Source organism: Crocuta crocuta, unplaced genomic scaffold, assembly GCF_008692635.1.
Source record: "Crocuta crocuta isolate KB4526 unplaced genomic scaffold, BGI_CrCroc_1.0 scaffold159, whole genome shotgun sequence".
NCBI lineage: Eukaryota > Metazoa > Chordata > Mammalia > Carnivora > Hyaenidae > Crocuta > Crocuta crocuta.
In genome coordinates, this window is record NW_027533263.1 from 606,715 (window position 1) to 625,968 (window position 19,254).

Here is a 19,254-nt window from a genome sequence, read left to right on the forward strand (position 1 = left end):
CTTAGAATTATTTTTCCTTTATAAAAATTTATGTGAATATATATATATATAATTTATATAAATATTAGCTGCCTGCTGATAGCTTTTTGATATTAATCCTTATCAGAATTATCACTTTTATTTGGGTTCACTTGCTGGCCTCCTCCCATTTTAGAAATAGATGTTAATGCCTCTTTTATCAGCTATACTCCACAATACTGTAGAGGCCAGGGTAGAGTGAGTTCTAAGTATATATTTTCCATAGATACAAATGTAAAATGTGACTTTTGAATACTCTGATCATTTCTACTTTATTTTTATCAGTGTAGATTCTTGATAGGTATCTAAACAGAACACATTGTCAGATATCCTCCCTGTGAAACAGCTTGATTTTTAATCTAATTTGTTTAAAATAACAAATTCCTTACCATAACTTTTTTCTGAATTTTCTTTTCCCTTCTTTCACTCAGACCAAAGTCCCAAGAATTCACTAGTGAGTGAGATAAAAAATGCCCCATCAGTCAGCCACGGAAAGAAGCCATCTCCTAATAAAATAACTGAAAGGAAAAAACATGTATCATCTTGGGAATCAAATAATCCTTCTACTGACAGTCTTCACCTGATGGATTTAGATCAACAACAAATTTCAAGTCCAGAATTTAATTGGAATAAAATAAATGATCATACTAATGAAACAAACATTAAAATGCAAAGAAACATACAGTGCCTTCCTGACTCATCTGAGTCTATACGTGAGCCAGTTGCAGAGTACATGAATCCATTTCAAGGTAGTGATGACTTTCAATTGCAGAAAACTGTATATGATGCTGACATGGATTTAACTGCTGGTGAAGTAAGCAAAATTGTTACGGTTTCAACAGGCACTAAAAATAGAAGTAATAAAAAATCAAATGATTGTAAAATAAAAACTTTCAGAAAAGTGAAAGATTCAAGCTCTGAAAAAAAGAGAGAAAAATCCAAGAGACAATTTAAAAATAGTTCAGATATCGATATTGAGGAAAAGATTGAAAATGGACCAGAAAAAATATCAGTTGTCTTGGAAGGCAAAGTGGATTCAGAAGATCCAGATTTTATTTTTAGTACTGAGCAGGTGACTCAATTGAACATACTGAAGAAAGTAACCCATCATAATGGCTTTGATCAAGATGACAGAGAAAGTACACAGCATAATAAAAAAAAGAAGAGAATACATGTAACAAATGAGCAAGAGGAAACCAACTCTTTCTCCCAAAGTTCAGATAAATTCCAGCAGGAGAATAAATTTGATACGGGTCAGAGTTCTCTAGCTTATCATAAAAGTAAAGCTTCTAGAGAGACATTTGTGATTCATAAGTTAGAAAAAGGTAACTTATTCCCAAATCAAAATTCTGAAAACCTGGGAGTCACTAGTGAATTTCAAACAGCCAATCTTTCCACCAAAGATAATGGCAATTTGTGTGATTATGAGACCCAGAATATGTCGTATTTGAAAAAGCATGTCACTGGTATGCAACTTACTCAGCAAAAGCAATCAATAATAAATGAGAAGCTTAGGCAGAAAGTAAATCGGAGGACAGAAATAATTTCTGAATCAAACCAAGTCTATGGGGATAGTGCTGAAGATGTGCATGGCCCAGAAAAAGGTAACTTTTCCTTCCAAACTCAAGAGGATAAAGAAACTATCTCTGGAAATCTAGAAGTTTCAGATGAGTTTCAAAAGCCTGCTCTTTCTACCATTGGTAATGGAAGCCTGTGTGATTGTGAGATCCAGAATGTGTTGGATTTGCAAAAGCAGATCACTAATGTGTACCCTGTTCAGCAAAATGAATCAAAAGTTAATAAGAATCTTAGGCAGAAAGTAAATAGAAAGACAGAAATAATTTCTGAAATGAATCATTTGGATAATGGCAAAAATGTGTATTGTCCAGAAAAGGGTAATTCTTCTTTCCTAACCCAGAAAGATGAAGAAATCGTCCTTGAAAATCTAAAAGACCCAAGTGAGTTCCAAACACCTGCCCTTTCTACCAAAGATAGTAGAAACATATATGATTATGAGACTCAAAATGTTCTGGGAGTGAAAAAGCATATCCAGGATATGCAAACTACTTGCCAAAATGAATCAAAAATAGATAAGAAGCTTAGGCAAAAGGTGTGTCGGAAGACAGAAATAATTTCTGAAATCAACCAAGTATATGAGAATAATAACAAAGACATACATGACCCAGAAAAAGATAACTTACTTTCTCTAACCCAAAAGGAAAAAGAAGTCATCCTTGAAAACCTAGAAGACTTAAATGAATTTCAGATAACTGATCCTTCCACTGGAGGAAATACGAACCTATGTCATTATGAAACTCAGAACATTTTGGGGGTGAAAAAACATGTTACTGATATGCCACTTGCAAAGCAAAATGAATCAAAAATAAAGCTTAGGCAGAAAGTAAAGAGGAAGACAGAAATAATTTTAGAAATGAACCGAGTAAATGAGTTTAAAAAAAAAGGTGTGCAGGACCCAGAAGAAGGTAACTTCTTTTCTCTATCCCAAACAGATAAAGAAACTGTTTCTGAAAACCTAGAAGTCACAAGTGAATTACAAACAGCTTATCTTTCCACACAAAATAATGGAAATTTATATGATTATGAGACACAGAATGTGATGGATTTGAAAAAGCATGTCACTGATATGCAACCTGCTCAACAGAATGAATTAAAAACAAATAAGAAACTTAGGAAGAAAGTAAATCGGAAGACAGAAATAATTTCTGAAAGGTACCCCATATATGAGGATAATGATAAAGATATGCATGATCAAGAAAGCTATACAAAAGGTCTTGGTTTTCAAGTAAATAAATCTCAACAAAGACCTGAATGCCAAGGTATTATCGGTGGGTACTCTATGCAAATTGATAGCAATGAAAAGGAAAATTGTGATCAAATTTCAAATCTTTACAAACTAGTTAAAAAGCATGGGAAAGAATCATCAGGAAAGACGAATATTTCGGCCAAAGGTAAAAACAAATCTATTTTCCAGTTACCAGATTCTTTACAGACACCAGTCTCCTTAGAATCAGGTTTAAAATATATTACTGATGAAGCAGATTCTGATCCTGGTAAGCAAATTGAACCACAGGAGAACCGAAAGCAAAGCACTACAACTCTGAATGAAAAAAAGAAAAATACCCCTTTTGTGGAAGTGATAAAAGAAGGAGAGTGCCAGGTCAGAAAAGTAAACAAAACAGCATCTAAATCAAAGAAAAGGAAGATCTTCGTCTGTCCTTCTTCAGATAGCCATGAAGTAATGCAAGTAATATCTGACACTGACCAGGCAATATCAGTTGAATCTCAACAGGCTAACGAGGAAAAAAATTTGGAAAATGAGAAAGTTGTCAGAATGAAGCCAGACTTTTACACAAAGGCATTTGAATCTTTATCTCAGGTATATTCACCTAACATACAAGATTCTTCCTTTAACAGTGTTCATGAGGATTCAGTACCTCTGAGAATTTCTTCTAGTAAAAATCTGATAATAAGAAAAAGTTTTACCCTAGAGAGCTCACCAATCTTTCAAGTAACTGATGATGTACATGAGAAGATGAAAGGGATGAAATTCAAAGTCAGCCAGAGAACACAAAAATCAGAAATCGGTAGGTCAATAGCTGAAGTGATCAAGTTTTAAATGCATATATTCTTTTTTCACTTAACCAATAAAGTATGTTATAACATATTTTTTGGAGTTTAAAAATCATATTGAACTATATAGCTGATCTATAGAAACAATATACAGTATTTGTTTTTCTGTGTGTGACTTATTTCACTTGGCATCATGCCTTCAAGATCCTTCTATGTTGTTTCAAATGGTAGAATTTCCTCATTTTTTATGGCAGAAAAATATTCATAGAATATTCTACGCATATAGAATATGTATACTATATATTTATGTGTGTAAGTATATATATTCATAGAATATTCTATGCGTATAGAATATGTATATGCTATATATATGTATACACACACATAGAATGTATACACATGCATGCACACACCCAACTTCTTTATCCATTTATCCATCAATGGACACTTAGGTTGTTTCCATATCTTGACTATTGTAAATAATGCCACTAGGAACATGGGGGTGCAGATAACTTTTCAAGTTCAAGAACACCAGGATTTTGATGGAATGCCTATTCCAGATAAAAGGAATACTAAAGTAGAAGAAGTGCAGAAGTCTAGAGTTGCATGCCATGATAGAGGACTGATGAGCCATCTTTTGTCTCTGTATTCCTTGTGGTGCTTAGAGAGTAAGCAATTGATGACAAGTGGGTAGTAATTAGTATGATTCCGTGAATACAGCTGACCTGTGATGAATTTTTATCAGCCTATATCTGGTTTCAGAATAAAATATAGTTTGATACTTTGTTTAAAAATTTAAGTTTCTTCTAATTGCTGGGAAAAAAACTGATTTATAAGTAATGCAGTGTTACTATTGTAATATTTAATTTTTTAAATTTTTTTTTCATTTATTTCTGAGAGAGAGAGAGACAGCGTGAGCAGGGGAGGGTCAGAGAGAGAGGGAGATACAGAATCTGAAGCAGGTTCTAGGCTCTGAGCTAGCTGTCAGTACAGAGCCCGACGCGGGGCTCAAACCCACAAACCGTGAGATCATGACCTGAGCCGAAGGCAGATGTTTAACTGACTGAGCCACCCAGGCGCTCCTATTATAATATTTAAAATTACAACTTGATGATTGTTAAGTTTAAAAATTTGCTATCAGCTATTTGCAAACCACAAATATCCCATATCTATTTCTATATGGTAGATATCCCATATCTCTCTCTATGTATTTTTAGTGAAAATTATATTCTTTTCAGGTGGTAGAACACTACAGGACTTGACAAATACCAGTTTTGTTTCAAATAACACTGCTAAAGCTGAAAATAAGTCAGAAAATTCATCTTTAGAGCTACCAAGCCGAAGAAGAAGGTGTACTCCTCTCTATTTAAAAGAGCCAAATCTCAAAAGGTAAGTATCTCAGTGATATTAAATTGATTTCAGTATGATAATATAAAATATATGCTTTAAAAGAAATCTGGGCCTGAATTACTATTTGAACACTTCTGAATATCAATAGATTTTTTACATATAACAACCACAGTAATGATCTAGGTAAGATTTGAAGAAACACCTTCTTTGATTCTTTGAACTGGCTTTGTAAAAAACTCCCTATAATTTGCATAGCACTATCCATGGCTGTTATCTTCATTAGTTTTCTACCTTGTTCCCTAGAAGAATTGAAAGTTGGGGCGCCTGGGTGGCTTAGTCGGTTAAGCGTCCGACTTTCGCTTAGGTCATGATCTCGCGGTTCGTGGGTTCGAGCCCCGCGTCGGGCTCTGTGCTGACTGCCAGCTCAGAGCCTGGAGCCTGTTTCAGTCTGTGACTCCCTCTCTCTCTGACCCTCCCCTGCTCACGCTGTTTCTCTCTCCCTCTCCTAGAAATAAATAAAAAAATAATAAAAAAAAAGAAAGTAGCTTATTTGTTCTTTGGCCTTAAAGAATAGTCTTTTTCTTTCTTTCTTTTTAAAAATATCAAATATACGCCAACAAAGAGAAAATAGTACTCCTCCTATTTATACATCCCTCAGCTTCAATAGTTATCAATATTTTGCCTTATTTATTTATTTCATCTGTCCTTTTTTTGTTGTAGTATTTTTTTTTAGATGTCTTTATTTGTTTTTGAGAGAGACAGAGACAGAGCACAAGTTGGGGGGAAGGGGACAGAGAGAGAGGGAGACACAGAATCCAAAGCAGTTTCAGCACAGAACCCAATGTGGGACTCAAACTCACAAGCCACAAGATCATGACCTGAGCTGAAGTCGAACACTTTACCAACTGAGACACCCAGGTGCCCCTGTTGTTGTATTTTTAAGGCAAATTCCTAACATTGGGTCATTTAATTCCAAAGACACTTCTATACATATCTCTTAAAAAAGAACTTCTTAACAAATTAATCACATCAATTATGAATATGAAGTATCAACAATCTTATTGTCATCTAATCACCAATCCCTATTCAAATTCCCTTAATTATCTTGGGGCGCCTGGGTGGCTCAGTCGGTTGGGCGTCTGACTTCGGCTCAGGTCATGATCTCACGGTTCGTGGGTTCGAGCCCCACGTCGGGCTCTGTGCTGACACCTCAGAGCCTGGAGCCTGCTTCAGATTCTGTATCTCCCTCTCTCTCTGACCCTCCCCTGCTCACACTGTCTTTCTCTCTCTCTCTCCCCCTCCTTCCCTCTCTCAGAAATAAATAAAACATTTAAAAATTTTTTTAAAAATTCCCCTAATTATCTCAAAAAATGTCCAAATGCCTTTTACATGTATTTTATTGAAAATCTCACTTAAAAAATTATTTTTTAGTTTACTTATTTATTTTGGAGAGAGAAGAGAATGAACAGGGGAGGGGCAGAGAGAGAGGGAGTGAGAGAACCCCAAGCAGACTCTACACTGTTGGCACAGAACCTGACGTGGGGCTCAAACTCAACAAACTGCGAGATCATGACCTGATCCAAAAATCAAGAGTCAGACATTTAACCAACTGAACCACCCAGGCACCCCTCACTTTTTTTTAAAAGGATAAATGAAGTAGCCTGTTTTGCAGAACCTGATCATATTTGGGATCATATTTTTAAAAGAAAAGCATCCTTAAATTTTCTTGTCCTTTGCATTGTTTCAGTGTTTGCTTCTTTTATAAATGAAAGATGTTGATGCTTCTGACAGGTATTTTAAGACAATAACCAGGACACAGTAGCAATACAAGGGAGGGTGAAAGAGAAACAAAAGTGAAATAAAGGATCAAAATGTTTTTTAAATAAAACAACTTTGTCGAGTTATAGTTCACACACCATTCATATCAACATTTAAAGTGTATACTTCAGGGGCACCTGGGTGGTCCAGTTGGTTAAGTGTCTGCCTCTTGTTTTCAGCTCAGGTCATGATCTCACGGCTTATGGGATCCAGCCCCGTATCTGGCTTTGCGCTGACAGCACAGAGCCTACTTGGGATTCTCTCTTCCTCTCCCTCCCTCTCTCTCTCTCTCTCTCTCTCTCTCTCTCTCTGCCCCTCCCTGACACTGAGGTGAGCTCTCCTCCTCTTTCTGAAAATAAATAAACTTATAAAAAACGTATATACTTCAGTGTTTTTTTAGTATATTCACAGATATACTAAACATACTCCTCCAGCCTATGACCGTTCCTTATTCCTTCCTTTTCCTTTTATGACTTTGACACTTTTGAAGACTAGTGGTCAGTTATTTTGTAGAATATCCCTCAGTTTGATTTGTCTGTTGTTTTCTCATGATCACAGTGCAGTTATGCATTTTTGGCAAGAATTCTGCAGAAATGGTGTCCTCCTCATTGCATCATATGAAGGGGGTTCATTGTGTCAATTTGTCTCAGTAATGGTAACCTTGATCACCTGATCGAGGAGGTGTCTGCTGCGTTTGGCTTTTTTTTTTTCACTATAAAGTTACTATCTTTTCCTTTATACTTAATGAACATTGAGGAAGATGCTTTGAGTCTGTGCATCCTGTCTTTCCTCAAACTTTCACCCACTAATTTTAGCATCCGTTGATGGATCTTGCCTGCAACAGTTCTATTTCTGCCTTATAGTGGTTTTTGGTTTCCCTCTTTCCTTCTGCATTTATTGAAATTCTGTAAGGAAAAGCTGTTCTTTCTCTCTCATTTATTTATTTATATCACTGTGGACTCATAGATACTTATTCTGTAAACTAAAATCTAATACTATCAATAGTTATTTTATTGCTCAGATCATTCCAGTTCAGCTATTAGGATTTCCTTCGTAGTGGCTTCCTTCTGTGTTCTTTTAACAAAACCTTATTATATTTTGAGCACTTCTTTAGTTTCTGACACAATATGTTGTTCAAGGCTCATTTTAGTGTTGTTCCTGCCCCAGCCCCCAAATCAGGCACTTTTTCAAAGATCTGTTTCCTTTGATTGAAGAATTTTATTTAGAAACCATGATCTGGGCACTAGGTATTTTTAATATTTATATTGTGTTGCATTAGTTATCTATATTACTGCATAACAGTGTTACCATAAACCTAGTAGCCTAAAAGAACATACATTTATCTCTCAGTTTCTGTGGACCAGGAATCGGTACTGGCTTAATTGGGTGCTCTATTTATTGTTTCACAAAGCTGTAATTAAGATGTTTTCCAAGATGGTTCTCATCTGGAGGTGCCACTGTGGTTAGAATCTGCTTTCAAGGTCACACAGATTATCAGCAAAATTTATTTCCTTGTAATTATGAGACAGAGGCACCTGGCTTCATGTTGTTGGCTAGAGGCTGTCCTCAACTCCTAGAGGTCACTCTTAGCTCCTTGCAAAATGGCCTCCCAAAATGGTTCCTTATTTCAAAGCTAGCTACAGAGTCTGTAGAGCAAATCCTTTAGCATACAGAGTATTATATAGTGAATGTAATCTTAGAAGTGAGACATGCCATCACCTTTGTCATATTGGTTAGATGTAAGTCACAGTTCCTTACAGAGAGGGAGTTAATGGGCAAGAGCATCATTATTGAATGTGGTGGGAGGGATCCTAGGAGCTAGTTACCACAGGGGTCATTGCTGTTAGGCCCTCTCAGTAGACAGAGCTAGGACATATATGTATGCATGCTAACCCTTACATACACACACTTTTATATTTTTCTATTTGTATATATAAAGTAAAAACCATGAGTTTATATTGATATCTTTGATTCCAGTTCAACACCACAGGGTTCATTTTAGCTTTGCTTATTCATAATTTCTTCATCAGCAAAGAAGCATGACTTTCATTGTCTATAATACATTTACTTATTTGTTCATATCTAGCATACACATATAGTAGTTTCAGAATTGCTGACTCCTATCCCTGTGAGAAACATATTTACTAACTAGATAATAACATTTAGATATGGTTCTTTTTGTCATGGTTTAGTTTTTCCTTACCACAGCCCCTTTCCAAAGTCATTATGTTATTCATTTGTAATTCATTTAGGTATATTTGTTTTTGTTGGTATTCCATTTTCTTCTTCTATATTTTGGTAGGTTTTGTTTACTTTGAGGTATGTGAAATATTTGGTTTCTGTACATCAAAGCTTTTCAAAATGGTATATGCAGTGGTGCACCTGGGTGGCTCAGTCGGTTGAGCTTCTGGCTCTTGATTTTGGCTCGGGTCATGATCTCGCCTTTCGCAGTTATCAGGCCCTGTGTTGGGCTGTGCACTGATGGTACGGAGCCTTCTCTCTTCTTCTCTGTCAACCCCTCCTCCTGTGTTCTTCTCTGCCTCTCTCAGAATAAATGAATGGACATTAAAAAAAAAGAGAAAAAAATGGTATAGGCAGAGAATGTCAACTACTTTGATCCCATCTACTCCATTCCCATCACCACTCTTTCTATCCCACTTTTCTATTTTACCCCCTGCCCCAACCCAACCCCCCGGGAACCAATTTCTTTAGTTTCTGGCCTATCCTTAAAGAAATGCAGATATATTTATATTTCCCCCTTTTTTACATAAAGGTAGCACTGTAGCTATTCTGTTGGGCTTTGTTTTTTTTTTTTTTTCATTTAACAGTGTGTTCTGAAAATCATTCCCTATAATTTGTAGAGATTTTCCTCATTTTTTTTATAGCTGGATAATACTTAATTGTGTATAGATGTACTATAGCTACTCAATAACATTCCTATTTATGCATATTAGGTTGTTTTCAATATTTTGCTATTCTAAGTAATACTACATTGAATAATCTGTGCATATATCTTTTCATATTATTGGAAGCGTATCTTCCAGGTAAATTCCTAAAAGTGGAATTGCAGGCATGAAAAATAAACACGTATTTTGTTTTATTAGGTCTTGCCACACTTTCCTCCAGAAGCTGGTACCAATTTGCATTACCAGCTACAGCCTATGGCACTGTTTCCCCACAGAGTAATCATATGTAATATATTGTCATATTTTAAATTGTTGCCACTCTAATAAGTGAGAAATAGTATCTTGATGTTGTTTTATTCGCATTTCTCTATAAGCAAATCTAAATGCTTTTCTCATGCTTGGGGGTCATTATACAATCTTTTATCTGTTCATAACTTTTTTCTGTTTTTTCATTGTGTTTCTGGTCTTTGGTCCCTCATTTATTAAGAATTCTTTATGTTTTAGGGATATTAACCCTTGTAGTAGGTTTAGCCAGTATATTTTTTTAGTTTATCATTTATGTTTTTGACTTTATGTTTTTTAATCATGTAAACATTTTTAATTTTTATATAGTCAGATTTGTCAATCTTTTATTTCATTCTCTTTGAATTTTGAGTCATAGAAAGTCTTTCCCTATACTGTAATTAAAGGGAAATTCATCCTTATTTTCTTCTAGTATTTTTATTGTCCTATTTCTAACAAAACCCTAATCCATTTAGAATTTGTTTTCTAGTGTGAGATGTAAGATATGGATATAATTTTGTCTTTTTTCCAAAGGCTACCCATCTGTACTGGTACTATTCATTTATTTATAAATGCATCTTTATCCCTAAAGATTTGAGATGTCAACCATGTCATAATCTAAATTTCTGTATGTATTTGATGGGGGTCTAATGCTGGATTTTTTATTCTATTGAAGTGATCTACCTGTCTAGTATTGAAGCTTTATATGATGTTTTAATGTCTTGTAGGACTACTGCCTTCTTATAGTTTTTCTTTTTCATTATTCTCGTGGGTGTTATTACATGTTTGTTTTTACATAGAACTTTAGATTTTAGTGTATTTACTTGGCAAGCTCAGGGTTTGTCAACCTCAGTACTATTGACATTTTGAGTTTGATATTTCTTTGTTGTGGGAGGCTGTTCTATGTACTATAAGATATTTAACAGTATCCCTGCCCTCTACCCAGTGAATGTCAGTAGTACCCATCCATTTAAAACAATCAAAAATATCTCTAAATGTTTCAAGATGTCACCTAGGGAGCAAAATTGTCCTGAGTTAAAAACCACTTGTCTAGCTTGCTGGTATTTTTATTGCGATTGCATTGAATTTATACCTTAATTTAGGAGGAAATAATATCTTTGTATTGAGTTGTGCTGTGTAAGAACAGGAAATGTCTTTTCTTTTTATTCAAGTCTTCTTGTATAACTTTTAGAAGTGTTTAAAAATGTTCCTCATACAGGTTTTACACATCTCTTGTTAAACTGATTTGTAGGTAGTCTTCTTTGTTGATATTGTAAATGGACATATAACTTGGACATGTATATCATGCTCAATATCTATTTGTGAGTATGAAAGGTGTTGAATTCTGTATAAGTTTATAATTTGCTACTTAACTAAATTTCTTTTATTGTCTGTCTCACTGATTCTCTCAAGTAAAATTCAGTGGAAGAGGAATACTTGAGGAATACTATGAAATTATCTGAAAATGGAATTAGTTTTACTTCTTTACCCATTTATATTATATGCCTCTGATTGATTTCTCTTGTTTATGGCATTGGCTAATACGTCAAGTATAGTAACAGGAATAGTGGGCATTCTTGCTTATTCCTGACATGAATGGAAATACCCTGTTGTCTCTCCATTAAATAAGATAATGGGTTAGAATTAAGGTATGTATATATAACTTATAATATTAAGAAAATGTCCCTCAATGTCTATTGAGTGTTTTAGTCATGGATGCATATTGCATTTTGTCAAGGACTTTTTCAGCATCTATGAAAAAATTATATGCTTTATTTCCTTAGATTTATTAACATGGTGTATAATAATAGATTTTCTAATATTGAACCAAACTTGCATTCCTGGAATAGATCTCACTTGGTCATGGTATATGTTTTTCATAATGTAGTGTTGAATTTGCTTTTGTAACTGTGCTGTGAGTACTTGAAAAGAATATGTATTCTCTATTATCAGAGTATAGAGTTTGATATATACTCATAAGATTTACCCCTACATTGTTTAGATTTTCTACTCCTTATTTTTTTGTCCACTTCATCTGTCTTTCAATGAGAGTATTATGTATTAAAATCTCCTATTGTTGTGTTCTTATTTGTCTCTATGCATCTCCTGTAGTTTTCGCTTCATAAAGGTAGTTAGTTGCTCTGCTATTTAGTATATAAATATCATAGTTACTATATATTTATATATAGTAATACTCATAAATACATATATCACTATACATATTCATATATAGTAGTATTTATAATTACCATGTGTATTACTATATGTTCATTGTGGATTAGGGCTTTTACTATTAAAAATGCCCCCCTTTGTCATATTCAGTGCTTTGGATTTAAGAGATAAAGGCTTTTAAAAATGTATTTGTATTACCTTCCTGATAACTTTTGCCACCCTTGTCCTCAGTGCTTATAATTATCACTCCATAATACACTGCAAGGTTTCATTTGGATCTGTTCTCACTGAGAGCCTATCTGAAGCTGTGATGTGTACCTGTTGGATGCCATGCCCAATCCAAAAAGAAAAAAGGCAGCTGGGTTGTCATCATTCTTAGTATTTATACTAAATGTTTATTGTGATATTTGCTTTTAAAACACCTACTAGCTAAACCATTTACCAAATAATCTGTATGCCCAGTAGATCTAAATTAATCTAGAATACTATTTCATTACAGCATTTTGCTATATTTAAAATAGGTAACTCTTTTGAAAGAATTGATTAAATCCTATCTAATTACCCAAGGCAGTGGTATCTATCATTGGCTCTAGAGAGGATTACAAAGGAGAGAAAGGGACCTACTGTAGATCTACTACCATTTATACCTTTGTAATTTGGGATGATGTGTATGCATCTCATCTAAAAAACATACTTCTTGTAATGTGACCAACTAGGTGCATGGTCAACCTAAAAATAAAATTACTAGGTAAAATACTGAAAAAACAAAACAAAAAAACTCTTGAACAAATCTGTTAGCTAGACTAGAAGAGAGAAAGTTCATATCAGAGACTAAATGAGAGCAGGAACCCAGAGAGGTAGGTGGACTCTGAAAGTGGCTTTTGCCCGAAGGCATTTATCTAACTAAGTGAACCTAAGTGTTAGATTCACACAGCCTATGGGGCTGAGGACAGAAAGCATGGCCTAAGGTTTAGTTAAAATGAAGAGTCTAATAGTAGATTACCTTCAATAAAGTTGAGCTACTCTCAGTAGGAAAGCAAACTAAAAATAACTTTCCCACCTGCCTTTTTAAGCCCCAGGAAATACCTCTGGTACTGAACTGAAGAGGAAAAAAATCTTTTGAGAATTTGTAACTAAAATCAAACTCTCTTGCATTGCAGCTGGAATTCACAACATCTGAAAGTTACAGAAAATCTCAAGCTAAGGATTTAGTATCCGTCAATTAGTATTCACTTATAGTGCCGCCTTTTGTCCATCAGAAGCAAATGCAAATATTTTCTAGAGCTCTCCTTCATCTCAGTCATCAACAAATTTTCCACAGATAAGTTCCGAGGGAAATGAATAGATGGCTCACAGTAAACACTCCACATGCAAGGGAACCAGGTACCAGCAGAAGCAACTGATAGCAAGATTAGATACAGAATATAAAATAAGAATGTTTAATGTTTCAATGAAGGAGAGACTTGGAAATGAATAAAGGTTGACAAAAAAGTAAACTGGAAAAAAAAAAGAGTAAGCAAAAGATCAGTGCAGTTCAGGATAGTGGTTACTTCTTGGGGGACAACAGGGATGTGATCAGAAAGGGGCACACTGGAGGCTTCTGAGGTGTGGTAATATTTTCATTTTTAATCTGGGTGGTAGGTACATGAACATTTTATTTGATTGTTTTTAAGTTGTACATTTTCATATATTCTTTTATGTATGCTAAAGTTCATAATAAAAATACATAGTAATAGATAGTACATAGAAATACATACTGAAGCATGTAATGTGTAAAACCTAAACTGGTTATTTTTTTTAACCCTTATTTTATACTTCCCACTATCATGGAGTATTCCAAATATATGATCCAGCCATTTTCTTCTCCATGCTTCACAGCAAAAACATTAGCTTTGAGTTGATAGTATTGTTTATCTTCCTTTCTCTATTCTGCAGGAAGATGAGAAGATGAAGTGAATTTATGGATTCTGCTTTTTTGAGTTCTCAGACCATAACAAGTCAAAACAAGGATATAACAAGAATCAAGAAGATGAAATGCATGATGAAAGCTTTTTTTTTTTACCCCACCTTTTCATGAGTGTTAATTTATTCATTCTTATGTTTAGATATATGTGCATAAAATAGCTATTTTGTAATGTTAAGCTTCTAAAATTATTTTGGTCATCCTGTAATTTATCTTCCTGTTCTTATGAGCATCTTTCAACCAAACAGCCATTAACTAAGCAAAAGCTGTTAACCTTTTAACCAAATAAAATGTGTTGTAAAAATTTTTCATTGGTTATTTTGTTGCTTACCAAGCTATCTTGTTTTGTTTTTAAACCATTCAATATATGTTAACACACAGAAAATTTTAAAAGTTGGCCTCTGCTCTGGCCAGTTTTCTGTCACCCTTCATTCTTATACTTTCAGAATTACCTGGTAGGTGTCAGTTTCTGAATTATTTCCATTATATGTAATCTGATGAGTTGGCTGAGGGGCTTAACCTTTCAGGCTCTTTTAAATTTGGTTTTTATAAAAAAAAAAAATTTTTTTTTTAAAAAGGGGGCGCCTGGATGGCTCAGTCGATGAAGCGTCCGACTTCAGCTCAGGTCATGATCTCACAGTTCATGGGTTTGAGCNTCTCCGGGTTCTGAGCTGGCTGTCAGTACAGAGCCTGACGCAGGGCTGGAACCCACGAACTGCGAGATCATGANAGAAAAATCTTAAGCAGACCCCACATTCAGCATGGAGTCCGATGCGGGGCTCGATCCTATAGCTCTGGCTGGGATCATGACCTGAGCTGAAATCAAAAGTCAGATGCTCAACTAGTGAGCCACCCAGGTGCCCCTTGTAACTTTATTTTAAAGATTGCTCAGTACACCAGTAGTACAAAGTTAACATCTGAGATTAATGAACATAGCCTAGTGCATTCATATGACTAGTCAAATTCTATTCTGCCTAGATGGAAAAGCTGCTTAGATAATATCTGACATCTAAAAAGGTGAACTCAGAAACCTGCATTTTTAACAAACATTTCAGATAATTCTAGAGCATACTGTCCTGGGATCAAACTTTGCAGAACTGCTGTAGAAGTATAAAGTCCCACAGAACTTACTCATAACATCAACAATGTGGGTTGAATGGAGGCCTTTTAAAGGAACAGTTTACACGCTGATTAAGAGCTTGGCACTCTGACAGTCTTTGTTCTCTTTCCTGTACTCCTCTATTATTTGAAGACTTTGGACCTCCTAGAGTCAGTCTGCCGCATTATATTTTAGTTCCTATTGCTTATTTCTATTTTTTCTCCTTTATGAGATTTTTCTTTTATTGCTGGTGGAATTTGGCTACAGTAAGAAACAATTTTCCTACCTCCAGATTATAAAGACATTTACCCATGGTTTCATTTTGATTTTACATTTAAATTTCTGATCCATGTGGATTTTTTCCTGTTATATATGAATGCAGTTTCCACCTTTTTCCAAATGATTCCCCCATTAATTAGAAGGTCCATGTTTTCCACTACTGATTTGAAATGCTACTTTTTTATGTTGTATTTTCATGTGCACTTAAGTTTATTTCTCAATTTTCTGTTCTTTTAGTCTGTTTATTCCCTGCTACCATGATCTATAGATTTTAAGGGGAGTTTCAAAGTTTCCCTCCTAGAGCTTTTACATATTTCTTAATAAATTTATGCCTATTATTTTATTTTTCTCTTGGTAATATAAATGGAATCTTACCTTTAATTCTGTCTTCTAATTATTATTTGCCTATATCTTGATTATTGATTTCTGCATGTTAATTGCTAAACTCTCATTGTTTGTAGTATTTTCCAAACTGAAAACTAAGCTCTTTACCTCTTTTCTCCCCACTTCCAAATCTTATGCCTCCCATGGTTTTCTCTGGTCTAATTGTATGGCTGCTACCTTAAGTAAAATGTTAAATGGTAGTGAGAATAACAATTATCCTTGTTCCTGATTTTCATGGGAATGCCTCTGGTATTGCCCTATTAAGATGCTGGGTTTTGAGCTGGCTATATATAATTTATAATCACATTAAAGTATCAATTATTTTATTGAGTGCTTTGTTTAAAAATCACGAATGAGTGTTGAGTTTTTTGTCAAGTGACTTTTGGCATTGATAGAAATTGTATGAGTTAGGGTCCAGCTAAGAGATAAAAATCACAATTATTTTATAAATTGTTAGCCATATGCTAGAGAACTAAAAAGGCAAAAGGGACCACTGGAGTGTCATAGAGGAAGTAACTAGGGGAGGTACCTTTGGGGCTGGGGGAAAAAGAAAAGCATAGAATTATTGAAACTTAAAGGCTTGGAAGAAGAGTTCCAGGACTCTAGGGCAGGTGTGCAATAAGTTGGTGCCGTTTGCTGAACAGCTATGACAACACTGGTCTGACAGTGTGGAAAAGTTGCAGACTGGGGCCATCTGTTTCTTCTGAAGTCAATTGTTCCTGCTAGGGTGAGCCATTTCTGTGTTGATGCTCACAGGAAAAAGAAGCAAACAAGAAGGAGCAAACTTTTTCCTCCTCTATACTTAGAGTTTGCTTCTATCTCCTATTGCCAGAGGCTGAAAGGGAGCCTGCCAAAGGGAAAATGTGGTTTGCAAAGGCCTGGCCTTAAAGTTGAGTGAAACATGTGGATTTAAAGCTGAAACATAGTAGCTTAATAATCAGCACAAAGATGGATCACTATTTTGTTGATTCTGAAACATTCTTGTTTTCATGGAATAAAACTCACTTTTTGTATGTTCCAGCTGTCGTCTCTTACCTCCAAGCCCACCTCTCTATAATCTAGATTATGGTTTCTAAATACTATTTCCCATCAGAGAAAGTAGGAGTCTTCAGAGAAATGTCTGATTCCAAGTCTGGGACAGGATATAAACAAGGTGAGCCTGAGATGTCTTGTTCCAAAAAACAAGGACATTATGAAAAAATGAATGTGACCATATCAAAAAGACACAAGTTTGAATTTGAAGGTGTTTCCATTGGCCTAGGATGGGACAAACTGAACATTAGAACAAACAGTAAGAAAAAAGACTATTACTGATTAAAACACATTCTACAAAAAGTCACAAACTTCTAATGATAACAGCAACCAAAAAACCCGACAAACATTGGATGCTCTAAAAACGTGTAAGGGGAAGTAATAAAGATATATTTGTCTTTCCAGTATTAATTCTATGTGTACATAGTCAATAGCTCTAGTGAATAGTAATAGTTCTCTGCAAAAGAATCGCAGCTGAAGAACACTGAAGGAATGTTAGAATTAGGAAGATTAGTATTTTGCAAACTCCTAATAATAAAATAACTGCTTCAGACAGTGGTCAGCAATGGATGGTGAAACCATGAGGTGAGATGTTGATGGAGAAATTCATGAAAAGAGAACCCCCTGAGCCCACTGGTCAATTATAATAGCATCATTAAGAATGAGACAACCAGACATCATAAGCCTCCTGATGTGTTGCAATGTAAAGTGAATGGCACCACCTATGAAGTATTCTTATTCCCACCTCACCACAACCCCATAATTAAACTGGAATTTAATCAAGGCTCTAGATTGATAGGTGCGATATAGGTAGTAAGTAGGATGGAAGAACAAATAACAGAAGAAGCAATCAGGCATTTTAAAATGTAGTTCATTCTATAGGACAACTGACTGCATGGACATATTAATAGCATCAAAAAGAGGGAGTGGAGCAAGGCACCCAGATGGCTTAATAGGTTAAGCTTCTGACTTTGGCTCAGGTCATGAGTTTGTATTTTGTTAGGTTGAGCCCAGCATCAGGCTCTGCACTGACAGTGTGGAGCCTACTTTGGATTCTCTATCTCCCTCTCTCTCTGCCCCACCCCTGTGTTATCTCTCTCTCTCTCTCTCAAAAATAAGTATTTAAAAAGTGGGAGAATGGGTAAGGAGTTTGTTCTAGATTAAAACAGACCGAACAGAAAACAAATATATTGAATATCTTGTTGAATTCAAAGAAAGCAAGTGTAAGAAGACACTGGGATTTTGAGGATATTAAGGAAATATTTTGTTAGGTGTGATAATGGCACTTGGAGTAAGAAAATGTCTTTTTAAAAAATGTATACCAAAATACATAGGGATAAAATAATGTGTCTAAGGTTGGCTTTAAAATACTCCAGAAAAAGCAAGTGAATATGGCAAAATACTGAACCCTTGTTCCATTGTTAGAGCTCAGTGGGTTATATGGGGATGTTAGCTGTACTCTTTACTTTTATGTACAAACTTTGGAAATGTTCAGAAAATTTTGTGTTCACATAAAAAAATGATATAGGCAAGTGTTCCAGGTATATGAAGTGAAAACAAATCTGGAAAATAACTAGTTTGGTTCTAAGTTTTAAAAAGAGTTATAGGCAGATTTCAAAACTGTAAACATTATACTGGTAAATTCTAAACTGTAGGCTTACAGGTGATCTTTATGTTTATGCTTTTACGTATTTTCCAAGATGTTCATATTTACCATATACACTTTGTGGTTATTTACTAGATAAGGTTTTCTTAAAAAGGAGTGATAAAGCTTAAAAAAAAAAAAAAGCCTATCTCGGGGTGCCTGGGTGGTTCAGTCTGTTAAGCATCCGACTTTGGCCCAGGTCATGATCTCACGGTTCGTAAGTTCAAGCCCCGCGTCAGGCTCGGTGCAGGCAGCTAGCTCAGAGCCTGGAGCCTGCTTCAGATTCTGTATCTCCCTCTCTCTGACCCTCCCCTGCTCACACTGTCTCTCTCTCAGAAATAGAACAAAAATTTAAAAAGAAAAACCCTATCTCGATATCAAGGGAGCTCCTAATTTTAAAAATAAACTTGGATAATTCTGAAACTGTGAGATAAAGTTGCAAAACCATTCATTTTGTCCTTAAGTCCCTTTTCCTGCAAAGTTGGAATGGGATTGTTTCAAGAGAACTGCACCAGGTGCGCTGGTGCGTGGCGGGAGGAGTGGCATAAGAAACCCGACTGTTCCCGGACCTCACCTATGGCTAGAAAGCCACTTCATGTGTGTAACAGTGGAGGACGGGCACAGAGACGCCGCAGGAGCCGCAGCACCTGCTGAGAGGCGGAGAGCGCGGCGTGGACGCGGAGCGCCGGGGCGAGGAGGGGCGGGGCCCCCCCAC

The 19,254-nt window shown here is 35.5% G+C and overlaps 1 protein-coding gene across 2 annotated transcripts in view; it reads left to right on the forward strand.

Moving 5' to 3' along the window:
* The window catches only part of SGO2 (shugoshin 2), a 45,835-nt gene extending 31,424 nt beyond the window's left edge, over positions 1-14,411 (forward strand). For both annotated transcript variants that reach the window (XM_077747625.1, XM_077747626.1), the window contains 3 exons: positions 450-3,623; positions 4,848-4,998; positions 14,073-14,411. In XM_077747625.1, the coding sequence (XP_077603751.1) occupies positions 450-3,623; positions 4,848-4,998; positions 14,073-14,088 (3,341 nt within the window). In that variant the 3' untranslated portion in view covers positions 14,089-14,411. The remainder of the gene's footprint in view (positions 1-449; positions 3,624-4,847; positions 4,999-14,072) is intronic.
* The last annotated feature ends 4,843 nt before the right edge of the window (positions 14,412-19,254 follow it).